Genomic DNA, 14,431 nt, shown 5'->3' with positions numbered 1-14,431 from the left:
CATTAGGTTGTATCCTTTTTTTATGAAACAACTACTAGTAGAGAAGGGACCCATCTAGGTAAAAAAGAAAAAAGGAAGTGCTTGAGAAAAGAATGGGGGTGGTTTTATTGGATGTGAGCATCTAGAGCGATGCATGACTAATGACACCTGTAAGGCCTGACTAATTGCGAGAAACTGACTCAGCAGCAATGGTCCCCCGCCCCAATGCGCATTCCCGCGGATCCGAGATATATGCATATGTTAACGATCATTCAATTAATTCAACTTGTTGTGAGCATGCGCCTATATGAAACCTACATCAATTATTTGCTGCACCACTGTATTCGCTGAGCCCATTCTTTTATAAGTATAGGGGCCCATAATTACTGTACAGCTCCTCATTCCTCCACCATAATCGCATCACTTCCCTCGGCATGTCGAACTTACCATCTCATGCCTCGCCGGCTTTCACGGCGCAGGTCCCTTCCTCTCACTCACCGGTTGATGATATATCTCTAGAACCGAGCTCTACGGCTTCATCTTCATTGAACAGCAGAATAGGCGAACTCCGTGGTGATGGTGCAAATCAGACTGACACCACAGAGCACACCCGGGGTGATGTAACCCCCACGGTGCCCGCCTGTCTCCTCTCCCCTTCCTTTACTCCCCCAGCAACGCCTGGGGGCACGATCAATCAGGCCAAATTACTTCAGCAAATTCAAATAACGAATAAACCACCTAAGCTCCTCTCCTGCCTTCCGAATGTTGAGTGTATCGTTCGCGCACGGATCCCCACCACCAATGGAGCGGAGATGTTCCTTCACCTCTATCACAATGACCTAGACAATAAAGAACATCTAGCAATTGTGTTCGGAAACAGTATCCGATCGCGGAGTTTGGACGCAGTTCGGCCGGGGGAGACGGAAATGGACCGGATGATCCGTGGGGCGTATACTGGTACTCTCCATCCCGGCCGAGTGAGCAGTTGGTATGATAATCCCACAAATGCCGAGAGTGCATCTGAAGGACAAAGGCGGAGCATCCCAGATGCCCCTGCTTCGAGCAGCACAATCCAAGCGCCGCTAGTTAGAATACATTCGGAATGTTACACCGGAGAGACTGCGTGGTCCGCGCGCTGTGATTGTGGTGAACAGCTTGACGAGGCGGCCCGATTGATGTCTCTGCCAATGGGGACTTTAAATGAGGTTGCGTCTCAGCAAGACCTATCTGTGCCTTCGAACGCAGCGGGAGGTGTGATCATTTACCTCCGCCAGGAAGGCCGCGGGATCGGCCTAGGAGAAAAGCTCAAGGCGTATAACCTCCAGGACCTCGGATCGGACACTGTCGAGGCCAATCTACTCCTTCGACACCCTGCTGATGCCAGAAGTTACGGTCTTGCCACAGCGATGTTGGCTGATCTCGGCCTAGGGGTTGATTCCAATCCACATGGAATCAGGCTTCTTACAAACAACCCCGACAAAATACGGGCGGTCGAGGGACCGAACCGGGAGGTCGTAGTGAAGGAAAGAGTACCGATGGTTCCCTTGGCCTGGAGGACCGGTGGAAAGATGGGAATCAAGAGTTCTGAAGTCGAGGGATACTTACGGACAAAGGTTGGTTTTCTTGTTTATTTCTCTCCCATTGGCCTCATTAGGGTGGTTGCTAACATAGGGAATCACGAAACAGATTTCGAAGATGGGCCATATGCTTCAATAAAACTTTTTGATGTTTACTTTTCTCCCTACTCCTATGCTTCCACGATCTTTACGGATCTTTTTGAAGGTGCTGTTAGTACATTGATACTTCACTGTATAAAAGGTATTTCATGATCATTACCTTTGTTTTACGGGTGCCATATATCTCTTTTCTTTTATGTGATCATTTATCCAGCATTATTTTTGGGAAACGTCTTGAGTATCATGATATATTGCTAGATTGAGCATTTAGTCAGTCTTCCGGGGTTTGTTTGGGAGTGAAGGTTCAAAACTTCAAGTTGGGTAACAAAACTGCCATATATAATTAAATGCGTTTGGTATTGTAAAGAAAGAGAGGGAAATATAACGAAGGAGGGTATATCATGTGAATGATTCCCATACTCCGTATTCATTTAGTATTTAAGAATAACAGGGTTGATCGGGGGAAGAGGGGGAGAAACGCCACTACCGGGACACATCTCCGGGGACGAGAACAAATCAAGTACAAGAAGAGAGAGCAGGAATTGTCTAAATTTGACAGGGTTTCGAAGATAAAGTTCAGCGGGACTCCACTTGTTCCAGACTCGAAAGTCATGCCGAAACATCGTCTGCTGAGAAGGCATCGTTTTTTCTCCCTCACCATAACCTCCTTCCCCCCATCTAGGATTTCTATTCTTCACATTAATGCTGATCTTTCTGGCCTTCTGCTGACCAGGATTTTTCCTGGTTTCCTTCCCCACTTCTTAATCTCGGCCGTCTTGAATGGCCGTTCCATTTCGATAACCACGTGAGAAGGAGGCCATGGCCAATCGCCTGCCTCCTCTGAATGATGTGGCCCCTTCCCCGGCCCTGGAGTCCGCCTCTTCGGGAACGCATGAGTCTCCAGTACCAACCGATGCAGTGACCTTGGATACGGATTATGTGAAGTTGGAGGATTCTCCTACGCCGTCCGCCTTGACATCCGCCGATGCAGACGCAGAAACACCGGCGCCAGACAATGGCGGGCCTGCGGGGCGGAAACGCAAGTTGAATAGTACTTCCGCAAGAGGCGTAGCCAATCTTACACCCGAGCAGCTGGCGAAGAAACGAGCCAACGACCGACAGGCCCAGCGGGCAATTCGCGAGAGGACTAAAGCGCATATTGATACGCTTGAACAACGCGTTCGCGAGCTCTCTTCCCAGAAGCCATTTTTGGATCTTCAGGCGGCCCTGAAACAGAATGAAGCCATGCAAGCCGAAAATCGTGAAATCCGACAGGGGTTAAAAGCGATCATGGATGTCATCCAGCCTCTAGTTGGAAAGAACAATGCGTCTAGCACTAGTATGTCGGACCTCTTTTGCAGTAAAACCGGGATCATTAAAACTAAAATGGGAGCTTCTAGACCCCTCCGCATCTACAGCCGCTCCTTCGGCCATGCATTCGGTCCCCCCTTTGTCTACAACACCACCCTTTGCCAAAAGCAGTTACTTTAGTGACAACAGGCCAATCAATGTCGAACACTCATATTCCGAGGCTTCCGCAAGGATCGAAACCCCGTCTTCCCTACCCTCGACGCCTTTGTTACGCACGACGCAGCGGGACAACGCGCCCAACGGAGCCTCTGCTTCGTTTCGCATTGCATTCGACTATCAGCGTCATAACCTGACACATGGTTTGGACTTTGGGAACGATGAAAGAATGGGCTTCAACTTTCTCCTTGATGCATCTCAACAGGTTCCAAAAGTGGAGGGCTTCCGTCGCTCATCGGGCAACTTCCGAGTTCCCCCAATGAATGTTTCTCCAGTCTATCCATCGCCGATCCACGGGTCCATGGCGGAGCAGTCTCTGCCCGCCTATATGACGCCAGTCCGAAACATTGCACCGACGTGCACGCTGGATGCTATTCTATTGGACTTTCTCCACCACCGACAACGTGAAGCCGCTTCGGGGGTCCCCCGGCAAAAGCTGGTGGGGCCTCCTTATCCCAGTGTCTCATCGCTGCTCAATCCAGAAAGGGGCGCCTTTTCACATCCGTTGTCTAAGGTATTCACTGACATTCTGCGCACATTCCCGGACATCTCTTCCCTTCCGGAGCAAGTGGCCGTCTTGTATGCCATGTTCCTCCTCATGCGGTGGCAGATTTACCCAACGCCTGAGAATTATGATAGGCTACCGGAGTGGCTGACCCCGCGTCCATCGCAACTATTAACACCACATCCCGCGTGGATTGACTACTTGCCGTGGCCGCGGATGCGCGACCGCGTAGTCATGGCACACCAGGACTATCCTTTTGATAACTGGTTTATTCCCTTTACTCGCACGCTATCAGTTAATTGGCCCTATGAGGAAACCGATTGTCTTTTGTCCACTGGGGATGGCGAGGATCTGATTATCAATCCTGTCTTTGAGAGACATTTACGCAACCTCAGCAATTGGAGTCTCGGCCCGGCGTTTGCGGAAGCGTATCCTTCGCTAGCTGAGACGGCTAAAATTAAGAAACCATAACAGTATCTTGACTGTATAGGTCGATCTTCACTGGGCGGTTATCTTGTAGACAGTCGAGTGGAATTTTGTGATATATACGTTCGACCAATTTTGGTCAAAAAGCTCGGGCGGGTGGCAATTTGAGGACGTACTCCATTCATTCGCTAGCGATCCCCTTATCTTCTCCTTGAATTAATCTTTCTCTCTCCCTCTCTTTCTTTCTTTTGTGTGTGTGTGTGTGTGTGTGTATGCGCGCGGTTCTCATCCTGAACTCTTTCCCTTCTTATTATGTTGCCATGTTACTCGGATACTTACCGGATAATAGCCGGGGAAATTGGCCGAGGTTTGCCCGAACCATACTGGCGAAACAGTGTATGGAAAGATAACAAGCATACTGACCTTTGCAATATAGCATCGTAGCAATAGAACTTCTAGACGCCTCGACTTTGGCTGCTTCGTATTTTCCAAAGCTCGGGGTCAGGATCTACCTGATGAGTCAAAGTTACGAATATTGGGTATATCCGACTGGAACTTAACAATAGAGGTGTTGCAGATATTAATAAATTCTCGTGAACAATACACTCAATACACTTATATACACTTTTTCACTTCTTCCTACTCTTCTCATTCCAGAAAGCCATGCCCGCCTTCTGACGCAGAACGCCATACATTGAGCTACTATCCAGACACTCACCAGCATATTCTCTTGCGGCCATCATGTTCTCATGTGCAACCTTCAGGCCTGGAAGTTCAACACCATGTTCCTTCGCCATGGCAAATGCATGATTCGCATCCTTAATAGCCAGAGAGACCCCAAACCCAGGCCGACAATCCAGCGGCGGTGCATAGGCACCCGTCGTCAATCTATAAACCATTAGCAATACACAAACTTTGCTTCATATATCGAATCATATCACCTCTTAGAATAACCCCCAGCCACAGCACCAAAAGCCTCACCGATGAGCTCTTCCATCGGGCCAGTTCCTAACCCAGTGCGTTCGGCGAAAACCTGGGCTTCCCCAACAGCTTCCATCATATTAACAGTGACGATATTACTACCTCCTCATCAGCAACGCTCTCTGAATCCAAATAGATAAGACAACAGATCATACCCCGCAATCTTCAAAAGCGAAGACTTAGTCGCATCCTCCCCACAACCAATAACCTTCCGGCCCATAACATCTTGAATAAGCGGCTTCACCACCTCGGAAGCTTTCTTCGGCCCAGCAATGGCAAAGACAAGCTTCCCATCCACCGCGATCGGATTCCCGCCGAAAACAGGCGCCGCCAAGAAACAGGCTTGCTGTTCTTTCAATTTGGCAACGGTCCGGCTTACCGTTTCGGGGTGGACGGTCGAGCAATCGACAAAGATCTTATCACGGAGCGAATGTCCGGATTCAATGGCGGATGTGATTAGTTGTTGGAGGACGGCGTCGTTGGAGACCTTGTTTTTGGCGTTAGTTTCGGGGTTCTAGCATGCATTAGGTAGATGGGAGAGGGGGAGTTGTTATGCACCATGGTGAAGATGATTCCGCATTGGCTGACTAGTTTGGGGAAACTGTTCTCTGGGGTGGCTCCTAGGGCCTTGAGGGCATCGCCGCGTGCCATTGTCCGGTTGGAGTAGATTAGATTCAGGGCACTTTTTGTCGCTAGGTGTTTTTGGAGGTTGGTGGCCATGGCTAGGCCCATGGAGCCTAGGCCATACTAGTTTGGATGTTAGTATGGTGGTTTGTTGTTTTGGGGGGTTGGACGTACCCAGCCGATGCGTGTCATGGTTGCCTGGAGCAATTGGCTTTAGTGGTAAGTTTGTGGTGGTTGCCTATGACGGAAGTGAGGTTGTAGAAAGGATACGGGAGGATATGGACTAGTAGTAGTACTGTTGTTGTTTCCAACGATAATCGATAACCGGGCGGTCCCGATACTGGGCGGACAACTGCGACAGGCCATTTATCGTCCTAATGGTTTGCTGACTGGTTCTTATAATTAGTAGTATGGAAATCCCATCATTTGGAACACATGCTAATAGATAGGGTTCTAGATCTGGGTTACCATAGGTCGGGTTTCGTTTACGAGATTGTTAGCAGGATTGATGATGGATGTTTTACACCCAATATAACTTGATACAACGCCCAGAATGATTGCTTCTTCATGTAATATTGGAGAAGAATCAGCGAGATTTGTTAGCTTGTTGTCGCTGTTTGGTTGTTGGTGTAGAAGAAGAGTGGTGAGATAGTGCCCCAGCTATGACCCTGCCAATGTCAGGCGTTAAGGCACCCAGGCATTCCCGGTGACGACTGACTTCAGCCACGCATTCCCAATACTAACGTTGTTCCTTCTCCTTCCCCTCATATCTCTATTTCTTCCCCAGGTTTCCCCCCCACCCCTGGACTTCATACCCATGATCGCATCTGTTTGTCTCTTTGGAATTGTTTAAGCATTCATTATCGTGATTCGCATTCAACACCATGGCGGACATGCCCATTGGTAAGCTTCGCCCTCCGCTTCTCCTGCCTGATGCTCCCGTCCGTCAACTAACCCGTACATCAGTCCTCGACGGAGGAACCGGCTTCCTCAAGGTCGGATATGCCGCGCAGGTATGTCCCCGACTTACGCCATCCGTACGATGTTCGAAGAGCTACTTATTTACTTTATTGCTATTCAACAGAACTTCCCCGAGCACCAGTTCCCCTCAATAGTGGGGCGGCCCATACTGCGGACTGAGGAACAGGCTGGCGACATTATTGTCAAGGATATCATGTGCGGAGATGAAGCTGCCGCTGCCAGATCAATGCTTCAGATCAGTTATCCTGTACGTCTCATCCCCACGGCTCGTTGGCGTCCTCCGATGGTGTCCGCAAGTTGCTGATACGGGGCCCAATGGATAGATGGAGAACGGAATCGTGAAGAACTGGGATGACATGCAACACCTATGGAATTACACATTTTATGAGAAGATGAACATCGATCCCACCGGTCGCAAAATCCTCCTTACAGAACCCCCCATGAACCCCCTAAAGAACCGCGAGAAGATGGCCGAGGTCATGCTGGAAGGCTACAACTTCGGAGGTGTATACGTCGCTATTCAAGCTGTGCTTGCGCTATACGCCCAGGGTAAGTGCTAGGGCCTCCCTTAGCTCTGACCGTGCAAAAGCTTATGCCGTCTACTAGGTCTGAGCAGCGGTGTGGTCGTGGACTCCGGTGATGGTGTTACGCACATCATTCCTGTTTATGAATCTACCGTTCTTAACCACCACATCCGTCGATTGGATGTTGCGGGCCGTGATGTCACCCGTAACCTGATCGCCCTCCTCCTTCGCCGCGGTTACGCCTTGAACCGTACCGCCGATTTCGAGACGGTGCGCCAGATTAAGGAGAAGCTTTGCTATGTTTCTTATGACCTGGAGTTGGATAAGAAGCTCTCAGAGGACACAACAGTCCTTGTAGAGTCCTACACTCTCCCCGACGGTCGCGTCATCCGTGTGGGAAGTGAGCGCTTCGAAGCTCCCGAATGTCTCTTCCAGCCTCACCTTGTGGATGTGGATCAACCCGGCATCGCCGAATTGCTCTTCAACACTATCCAGGGTGCCGATGTGGATGTTCGTACTAGCTTGTACAAGGCTATTGTGCTCAGTGGAGGAAGCAGCATGTACCCGGGTCTGCCATCGCGACTGGAGAAGGAGCTGAAGCAGCTGTGGCTCACACGTGTACTACACGGAGATCCGGAGAGATTGAACGTATGTTTAACAGCGCTTTTTTACAGAGAAAATACGTGCTAACCCTCGTCCAGAAATTCAAGGTGCGGATTGAGGATCCGCCACGACGGAGACACATGGTCTTCTTGGGTGGTGCCGTCCTTGCCAACCTGGTCAGTACCCAAACCATACCCATATTATACTGGTATCTAACTTTTTTCCAGATTGCCGATAAGGAGGATATGTGGGTCAGCAAACAAGAATGGGAGGAACAGGGCGCTCGTGCCCTGGAAAAGCTTGGCCCAAGATAAACATTCCATCTCTTTCCCCCCTTTTCATACATCATCTATTTCAACTCCTTCCTTCCTGGACATGTACAGCATCCTCTTATCTCTGGGAGATTGCCCTTGATGTTTTATGTCACATAGGGGTCTAAGGACATCGTGCACTGCGCCTACATTTCCTGTTCTTGTACCTAGTATAGAGAAACCCAAGCCAACTTGATCGACTCTACCGAGCCTGTTCATTGATTCCCTTGAAACCCAAAAGTCGACCGTATAGAAGTAGTATATAGATCGCATGTTTTGCACCCTCGGGCGAGAACTTTCGAAAACTCCCCTACTCTTATACCCCAAACACAGCACTTTATCCCATTAAAAAGAAACGAGAGAAGGAAACACAAGTACAAGACAAGTGGTAAGGAATATACATTGACCAAGAATGGAATGGCCTTCGGCATTCTAAGAAACACCACCAACAACAAAATAAATAAAGAAGTAAATCAAGTCTATAATATAGCCCAACCAAAGAATGAGAATAGAGATATAAAAAATTTATAGGAGAGAGGAAAGGATGGTTATACAAATAAGTGGCAAGCAGGCTTCTCAAAAACCCAGATGAAGATGGAGCACAGATATAGGGTTCTATCTTGATTGATAAGATGAGTGGAATGGACAATCTAGTCGTCGCTGTCGGATTCGACTTGGTCGTTTTCGAGGGACTTTTTCCGCTCCTCGTTCATTTCACGGTAGGTACTCCAGCTTAGGAGGAAGAAGGCTGTGATGATGAGGATGCCGCCGATGATGGAGGCGGAGGCGAGGGGTTGGCCTGTTCGTAGCCAGTCGACGATGGCGACGAGGAAGATGGTGAGGAGGGAGGCCACCGAGGAGAGGACCGGTGAGGTGAGCGAGATGAGGACTAGGAAGGATCCTGAGAAGGCTGTGTGGTGGAGAAGATTGGTTAGTTTTAGGTTGGGGAAGATTATTATTTGCTTTGTTGTTTTGGTTTACTTGGGCGGACTGTGTTTACGGTGGGAGGCCGTGTATATATGGGCACTTACTAGCATTGGCACAGACGGAGATGAGGAGCATCCAGGCGGCTTCTCCGGTGGGCCAACGGAAGGTTTCCCAACCGAGGATGTGAAGGACCGGTAGGGGAATCCAGAGAACCAGCAGGGTGAAGCATCCGATCAGACTGCCGAAGGTGTTGGCAAAGATCATGCTGCGTCCGGGACTGGTGCCTTCCGGGGGACACGCAAACTTCTTATATAGCACCTCGTACAGGCCATAGAGCACACTACCGATGCCGATGATAAGGTTGCCCAAGAGTCTATTTCTTACTTGGCCTTGTCCTTTACCCGGCGTGCCATCTGCATGATTCCCCTCGTCTCCATCTCCATATGCCACCACGAGAACGCCCACAATGGCCACAATTACAGCAAATACCTTATCGAACCGAAGCTTATCTTTAAGAAGTGGGATGGAGAAAGCATAGGCGAAAAAGGCGGAACAATTGTAGATGGCGGTTAAGTCGCTCGCGGTTGTCATGTTGACAGCCAAGTACCAGGAGCCGCCGGCAACGGTGAGGGCTAGGGTTACGAACGCGGTCGTTTTGAGCATGTACGGAATAGGGGAACGGCGGGAGGATACATGCACATCCTGAGATTCAACCATCTGCGCGGTCGTTCGAAGGAGGAAGATATGACGTCGCCAGAATGCGTCCCAAGACATTTTCCTCTTCTGTAACCGAAGAATAAGGAGTTGGACTGGCCAGAGAAGGGTCCATGAACCATGGGTAAGATAACTAGCCGTCAGTGATAGTAGCATTAGCCATCGAACATTTTATTGTATGTGGATTTCGCCAAAGTTAAACCTACAGCATACAGTAGGGCTTGTCCCAGCCTAGTTCGCTCGAGATATATACGGCGGTCTCGGTCTGTACCACAAAACTAGCCAAACTCAGCAACAAGAAACCGGACGCGATGATATATTTTCGCCGAGTGTCCTGCTCGGCGTTGTGTTCGGGACTGCTGCTCCTGATTGTCGGCCGTCGGGTATGGTGATGCAGCATAGGCCTGCCTTCCGCAGCAGCACCATTCCCAAAGCTGGAATTTGACAATCGCCCGCGCTCATCTTTCAAAAGCGGCTGTTGTGACCGGCCGTCCGTGGATCGGTGCATGGGGGGTCGATTCGTAGACATTTCGTCATCGGAATCGGGGGCGTCGAGAACCGGCTCGGTGTCCCTGACCTCCTCCTGGCCCAGCAAATGCGAACTATCTGAAGCCACCTTGTCTCAATCTTCCGTAACACACAGAAAATAAAAAGGGAAAGAGTAAGAACCTTCACTCAACCACTGGATCCCTGTGCTTAGGGATCCAACCGATAAGGCAAAGGGGAAGGTGGGGGGTTTCAATCGGACACTGCTTTTTTTTATGTCGACGGATACAGTAATGAGAGGAATCCCGAGGTAGATGCAGTATTCTCCATAGAACTAGTGGTGAAACGAGAGGAATGAGGGAAAGAAAATCAATTATAGCATAAGGATGGAAATCAGGATTCTATCAATTTCAGGGGAAAGAGTAGACCATGAGGTTTTGGTCGGGGACCTGCAGCTCATAAATAATACAACTGCTGGGGATTGTAGCGGCTGCGGCCACGTTTGCGCCAAGTGTTCGGTTTGCGTTTCGATATGGTAATCCAAATGCCGGGAGAGGGCGATAAAGAAAAGGGCTTGAAATTGAGCTAGGCGTGCAGGAGACGGAATGACACCATGTAAGGGGATCCAGACGGGGAAAGGAGAGAGAGAAGCGAGAGAAAGGGAAGAAAGAGTATAAATGAGTGAAGTTGACGTTCAACTTGCCGTCTGCAGCGAATGATTTGAGGAATTCCGGAAACCGGGGCTGGCGCTAGTCCCGCTTGGAGTCGTGGTGGGATAGCCACACGTGACTTCCACGGGGCACGACGCCTAATCACTTTCTATATTTGGCAAGCCAAAAGTCTTGGCATTCTCATCTATCTTCAATGACTAATCCAGAGGAATGCAAAACCACACACCAACTGCTCTAAACAATGGACTTGGCCAAGCTTCCATTACGTTTCCTATTAGTCAACTCAACTCAATTCATCTCAATGTGCAAACCGGAAATCCAAACGTTTATTCCCTGTATCCTTAGTAGTCGCAATGTACTCGATTCGCTGCTCCTCCGTCATCGCAAGCCACTTCCGATCGCGCTGGCGATTACGAAGTATATAGTAGCCCTTCGTCGCAACGTATACTGCCATGTTCGTGCAGACGAGAGCGAGAAGAACTCGATTCCCCAGCACATAGCGAGGAGCATCCCCTAGAATGGTTACCTAATTAGCCAAGGATTCCGACCCTGATAACCATGCTCAATGGGCTCGGACTTGTCGCACTCACAGTCTTGATAGACGTTCGACGCAATGATCCCCGATATTTGCACGCAGATATTGTACATCGCCGCGGACAGTGCACGCGATCGCACGCTGTTGGAATTGCGAGAGTTCCATCCCGCTTGGAGAGCATGGGCTAAGAACACCTCGCTGTCAGTCTCCATGTGTGAGAAAACAGTACGGGGTGGGCTTTCCAAACATACGACTGGGGAAGGAAAGGATCAAGGTGAGGACCGTCCACCCAATCCATTTCTTGGTCTGACTAAAATCGACCACATTCATGTAGATAAGCATCGGTAAGGTCCAGGCTTGGCTCAGAACACCCATCCATGCAAGGGACCCGAAAATCTCGGCGGCATAGGTGAGAATGATCCTAGTTACAATCCCGAGAACCTAGAGACCGGTCAGCCATTACTGGGTATCTCTATATAGAGCACTTATCTTTCAGCGCACTTACACTGCATGGGATAGCGAGCAGGATGACGTTAAACTCGCCAAAGCCGAAGTCTTTCATCAGTAGTGTAAAGTATTGAGAGACCGTTGCTGTTCAATCGCCCTAGATTAGCCCGGGCTCCATACCGTACGCCAGGAGCAAAAGATCGAAGAGAGTGATAGACTGACTATATGGGACCAAAAATATGAGGCCAATCATATAGAGTGGCCACAAATCGTAATCTTTGAAACTCTGCCACACAAGCTTGGCTGTCAAGGGTTCGTTGTTTCTCATGGAACCCTTGCTTGGGTCCTCGCGAAGGATTCGATTGACCAGAATAACTTCTTCTCTATCAGTCACACCTATTAGTGCCACCTTTGCACAGGAACAGAGATCAAACACGGGGTGAATTACCGCTCCGTAAACCAGCCTTTCTTACCCCGAGCCCAGCTCGCTGTTTGGGTCACGGACGGTGGTAAGAAAAGAAAAGACAGGATGGCAAGGACTAGAGTAAAAGAACCCTGCATATACATAAATATCTGTCGAGTGCCTTCTAGAAAGAGAATGGACGAACCTCGATCAAGAAAAGCCAACGCCAACCAGCTTGACCAGCATAGCCACGCAGATGCAGTATACCATAGGCCAAAAACCCTGCTAGAACGTCTGCTAATGCTTGTGCAGAGTACCAGAACCCCAAGCGAATAGAAAGCTCGTGGTGCTTATAGAAATTGGAGAGATATAAGATCATCTGAGTGTGTAAGCAAATATCTGAAAACATCCTGGAGGCCAGAATCACACACAGTAGGCGTAAACCCCCCTGAGAATACACCAATCAAGGCTCGACAGGCCAGGAACGAACTTCTATCTCGCAACCAAAACTGACATAGAGCCACCAACGACCATGAGGTCATTTGAATGGGAATCCACTTATCGACTCCAATATATTTGCCGATCAGTTGCGCAGGAATCTCACTCAGGAGGTAGAATAGCTTGAATATAGAATTGCCAAGGTTGTAATCTGGGTGATTTTAAACCTATCAGTCAGTTATCTGAGTAATACGCATCTGTCACTTCATCAACACGAACCATTCCTAGATAACCCAAGATCAGACAAGAAATCATCGGCATTGGCCTGCTCTGTTGTGATACACAGTCTTTAGGTGATGCTGATAACATTTGTAGCTGGACTGGCACATACGAATATTTGAGCGATCAAGCTCCATTGCTGTCATCATCATGCAGGCCAATACCATGATCCGCATATCGAGCTTCCGGGCCGCTCTCTGAATAATAATCAGACCTTGTTATGCTCTTCCACAAGTATTTGGATCCGACTTACATTTTCTTCACCCCAGGTCCATCTTGCTGACGGATCAAAGCGATGGACGCTCTCCCAGTCTGCTTGTGGTTTGTACTCCGCAACAAGTTCGGGATCGTCGAACACGGAAGGTTGCGTTGCGATAGCATTTGGATTGTAGCTTTTCGATTTCTGAAACCAAAAGCGGCGGTCGTCAGAGGCATCAGCTAGTGTCGAATGGTCTGAAAAAGGCGTAGGCTTAATCGTTAGGGTGGTGGCGTATTTTTCAATGTCCGATGATGTTGAAGAGCCAGGATGCACTGAGGATATGGCATCCCTCTGCAGGGAGCGAGCAATGACAAGCGGCATTGTATAGTCGTATCAATAAATAGCTTGACTTGGTAACGGCTATGGTGTTGTCCCGTCGAACTTTGTATAGGGCTGTGATGCTTCTTTTATAGGGTTCTACTATCAGCTATGGCTGATAATAGCTTCAGCAAGACTCAAGGGGCGTTATTTGTGATCAAATGCAATCATCCCTCTCCGCCACAAGTCCCACATGGTATCATGAGACTTCATATTAATAGTTGGTAAGTGATGCAGCTTCGGCTATCCGGGCCTCCGGCAGTTGTGGCAGCATGACATTTCTTGGGGTAGAAACTAGACGCTAATAGATATTACTGGACATAGCTTCAGAGCTCCGATATCACTAGCTCATGGTAAGGTGTCACTGCGGCATTTTTTCTAATGCTCATCTTGCAGGTAGGTTGGAATGGCAGTTCGGAGAAACACGTCGTAGCATCCAGTCTAGCCGGGGCTTTACGATAAAGATTCACGTCTTCTATTCAATTGGTTGAGCTCTCCATAATCACCGAAATAGTGACTATGACTTAGACAAATGTCACGGCATGCGATACCTTGCAGCTATTTCTGTAATTAGTACTCTTCGCGATAGGTTACATATGAAGGTTACCACTCATTACTTATCTAGAAGTGCTGCAGATGAGAGGCCAATCGGTCGAATTGCCTAGTCCAACATCTATGGATTGTCACGTTACCCACGTTACTTTCCACCATCTTCCTTGCTTCAAATCAAACCAAGATGGTGTCCATAGCCTCCCGCAAGGGGGAGAAAAGAATGTGCTCTCCAGGCGATGCAGTATGTGAGGACCATGAGACGCCC

At 49.0% G+C, this 14,431-nt stretch overlaps 6 protein-coding genes across 6 annotated transcripts; 3 read left to right on the top strand and 3 right to left on the bottom strand.

Annotated features, from left to right (window-relative positions):
• Positions 1 to 413: 413 nt before the first annotated feature.
• BDW43DRAFT_307672 (GTP cyclohydrolase II) lies at positions 414 to 1,695 on the top strand (the record flags this gene model as incomplete). The annotated part of the gene is made up of 2 exons (XM_032046299.1): positions 414 to 1,592; positions 1,666 to 1,695. The coding sequence occupies 2 exons, from the start codon at positions 414 to 416 to the stop codon at positions 1,693 to 1,695; spliced, it is 1,209 nt and encodes a 402-aa protein (XP_031904235.1).
• A 690-nt stretch (positions 1,696 to 2,385) lies between these two features.
• BDW43DRAFT_206319 (bZIP transcription factor) lies at positions 2,386 to 4,450 on the top strand. Its single transcript, XM_032039207.1, has 2 exons — positions 2,386 to 2,994; positions 3,056 to 4,450. Exons 1-2 carry the CDS (start codon positions 2,475 to 2,477, stop codon positions 4,156 to 4,158), a joined length of 1,623 nt encoding a protein of 540 aa, XP_031904234.1. The 5' UTR covers positions 2,386 to 2,474; the 3' UTR covers positions 4,159 to 4,450.
• BDW43DRAFT_206398 (NAD(P)-dependent oxidoreductase) lies at positions 4,451 to 6,321 on the bottom strand. Its single transcript, XM_032039208.1, has 5 exons — positions 5,893 to 6,321; positions 5,653 to 5,841; positions 5,250 to 5,581; positions 5,055 to 5,192; positions 4,451 to 5,001 (listed from the first exon to the last, which is right to left on the bottom strand). The coding sequence occupies exons 1-5, from the start codon at positions 5,908 to 5,910 to the stop codon at positions 4,743 to 4,745; spliced, it is 936 nt and encodes a 311-aa protein (XP_031904233.1). The 5' UTR covers positions 5,911 to 6,321; the 3' UTR covers positions 4,451 to 4,742.
• Positions 6,322 to 6,602: 281 nt separating this feature from the next.
• Positions 6,603 to 8,140, top strand: BDW43DRAFT_297716 (actin-related protein 2; the record flags this gene model as incomplete). The annotated part of the gene is made up of 7 exons (XM_032044437.1): positions 6,603 to 6,621; positions 6,685 to 6,731; positions 6,803 to 6,946; positions 7,023 to 7,248; positions 7,306 to 7,871; positions 7,925 to 8,002; positions 8,054 to 8,140. 7 exons carry the CDS (start codon positions 6,603 to 6,605, stop codon positions 8,138 to 8,140), a joined length of 1,167 nt encoding a protein of 388 aa, XP_031904232.1.
• A 215-nt stretch (positions 8,141 to 8,355) lies between these two features.
• Positions 8,356 to 10,968, bottom strand: BDW43DRAFT_265380 (DMT family transporter). The gene is made up of 3 exons (XM_032040783.1): positions 9,985 to 10,968; positions 9,169 to 9,911; positions 8,356 to 9,047 (listed from the first exon to the last, which is right to left on the bottom strand). The coding sequence occupies exons 1-3, from the start codon at positions 10,305 to 10,307 to the stop codon at positions 8,788 to 8,790; spliced, it is 1,326 nt and encodes a 441-aa protein (XP_031904231.1). The 5' UTR covers positions 10,308 to 10,968; the 3' UTR covers positions 8,356 to 8,787.
• Positions 10,969 to 11,164: 196 nt separating this feature from the next.
• Positions 11,165 to 13,933, bottom strand: BDW43DRAFT_206210 (putative MFS transporter). Its single transcript, XM_032039205.1, has 11 exons — positions 13,291 to 13,933; positions 13,150 to 13,234; positions 13,038 to 13,088; positions 12,752 to 12,969; positions 12,526 to 12,699; positions 12,366 to 12,472; positions 12,140 to 12,300; positions 11,976 to 12,061; positions 11,722 to 11,911; positions 11,526 to 11,654; positions 11,165 to 11,448 (listed from the first exon to the last, which is right to left on the bottom strand). Exons 1-11 carry the CDS (start codon positions 13,615 to 13,617, stop codon positions 11,234 to 11,236), a joined length of 1,743 nt encoding a protein of 580 aa, XP_031904230.1. The 5' UTR covers positions 13,618 to 13,933; the 3' UTR covers positions 11,165 to 11,233.
• Between the last annotated feature and the right edge of the window lie 498 nt (positions 13,934 to 14,431).

Source organism: Aspergillus alliaceus (genome assembly GCF_009176365.1).
Source record: "Aspergillus alliaceus strain CBS 536.65 unplaced genomic scaffold BDW43scaffold_6, whole genome shotgun sequence".
Classification (NCBI taxonomy): Eukaryota; Fungi; Ascomycota; class Eurotiomycetes; order Eurotiales; family Aspergillaceae; genus Aspergillus; species Aspergillus alliaceus.
Note: the sequence above shows the minus strand (reverse complement) of the source record. Positions and strands in the feature narration are given on the sequence as shown.

Excerpts from the sequence above, each read along its gene's own strand:
- BDW43DRAFT_206319 (XM_032039207.1), top strand. The coding sequence starts at position 2,475 with ATGGCCAATCGCCTGCCTCCTCTGAATGATGTGGCCCCTTCCCCGGCC. Across the intron at positions 2,995-3,055 it reads GAACAATGCGTCTAGCACTA|ACCCCTCCGCATCTACAGCC; the intron begins GTATGTCGGACC and ends GGGAGCTTCTAG.
- BDW43DRAFT_206398 (XM_032039208.1), bottom strand. Across the intron at positions 5,582-5,652 it reads GCGGAATCATCTTCACCATG|GTCTCCAACGACGCCGTCCT; the intron begins GTGCATAACAAC and ends GCCAAAAACAAG. Across the intron at positions 5,193-5,249 it reads TCGCTTTTGAAGATTGCGGG|TAATATCGTCACTGTTAATA; the intron begins GTATGATCTGTT and ends ATGAGGAGGTAG.
- BDW43DRAFT_265380 (XM_032040783.1), bottom strand. The coding sequence starts at position 10,307 with ATGTCTACGAATCGACCCCCCATGCACCGATCCACGGACGGCCGGTCA. Across the intron at positions 9,912-9,984 it reads GACAAGCCCTACTGTATGCT|TTATCTTACCCATGGTTCAT; the intron begins GTAGGTTTAACT and ends ACTGACGGCTAG. Across the intron at positions 9,048-9,168 it reads CTCCGTCTGTGCCAATGCTA|CCTTCTCAGGATCCTTCCTA; the intron begins GTAAGTGCCCAT and ends TCCACCACACAG.
- BDW43DRAFT_206210 (XM_032039205.1), bottom strand. The coding sequence starts at position 13,617 with ATGCCGCTTGTCATTGCTCGCTCCCTGCAGAGGGATGCCATATCCTCA. Across the intron at positions 11,912-11,975 it reads TGCTCGCTATCCCATGCAGT|GTTCTCGGGATTGTAACTAG; the intron begins GTAAGTGCGCTG and ends ACCGGTCTCTAG. Across the intron at positions 11,655-11,721 it reads GATCCTTTCCTTCCCCAGTC|CCCATGCTCTCCAAGCGGGA; the intron begins GTATGTTTGGAA and ends AGGTGTTCTTAG.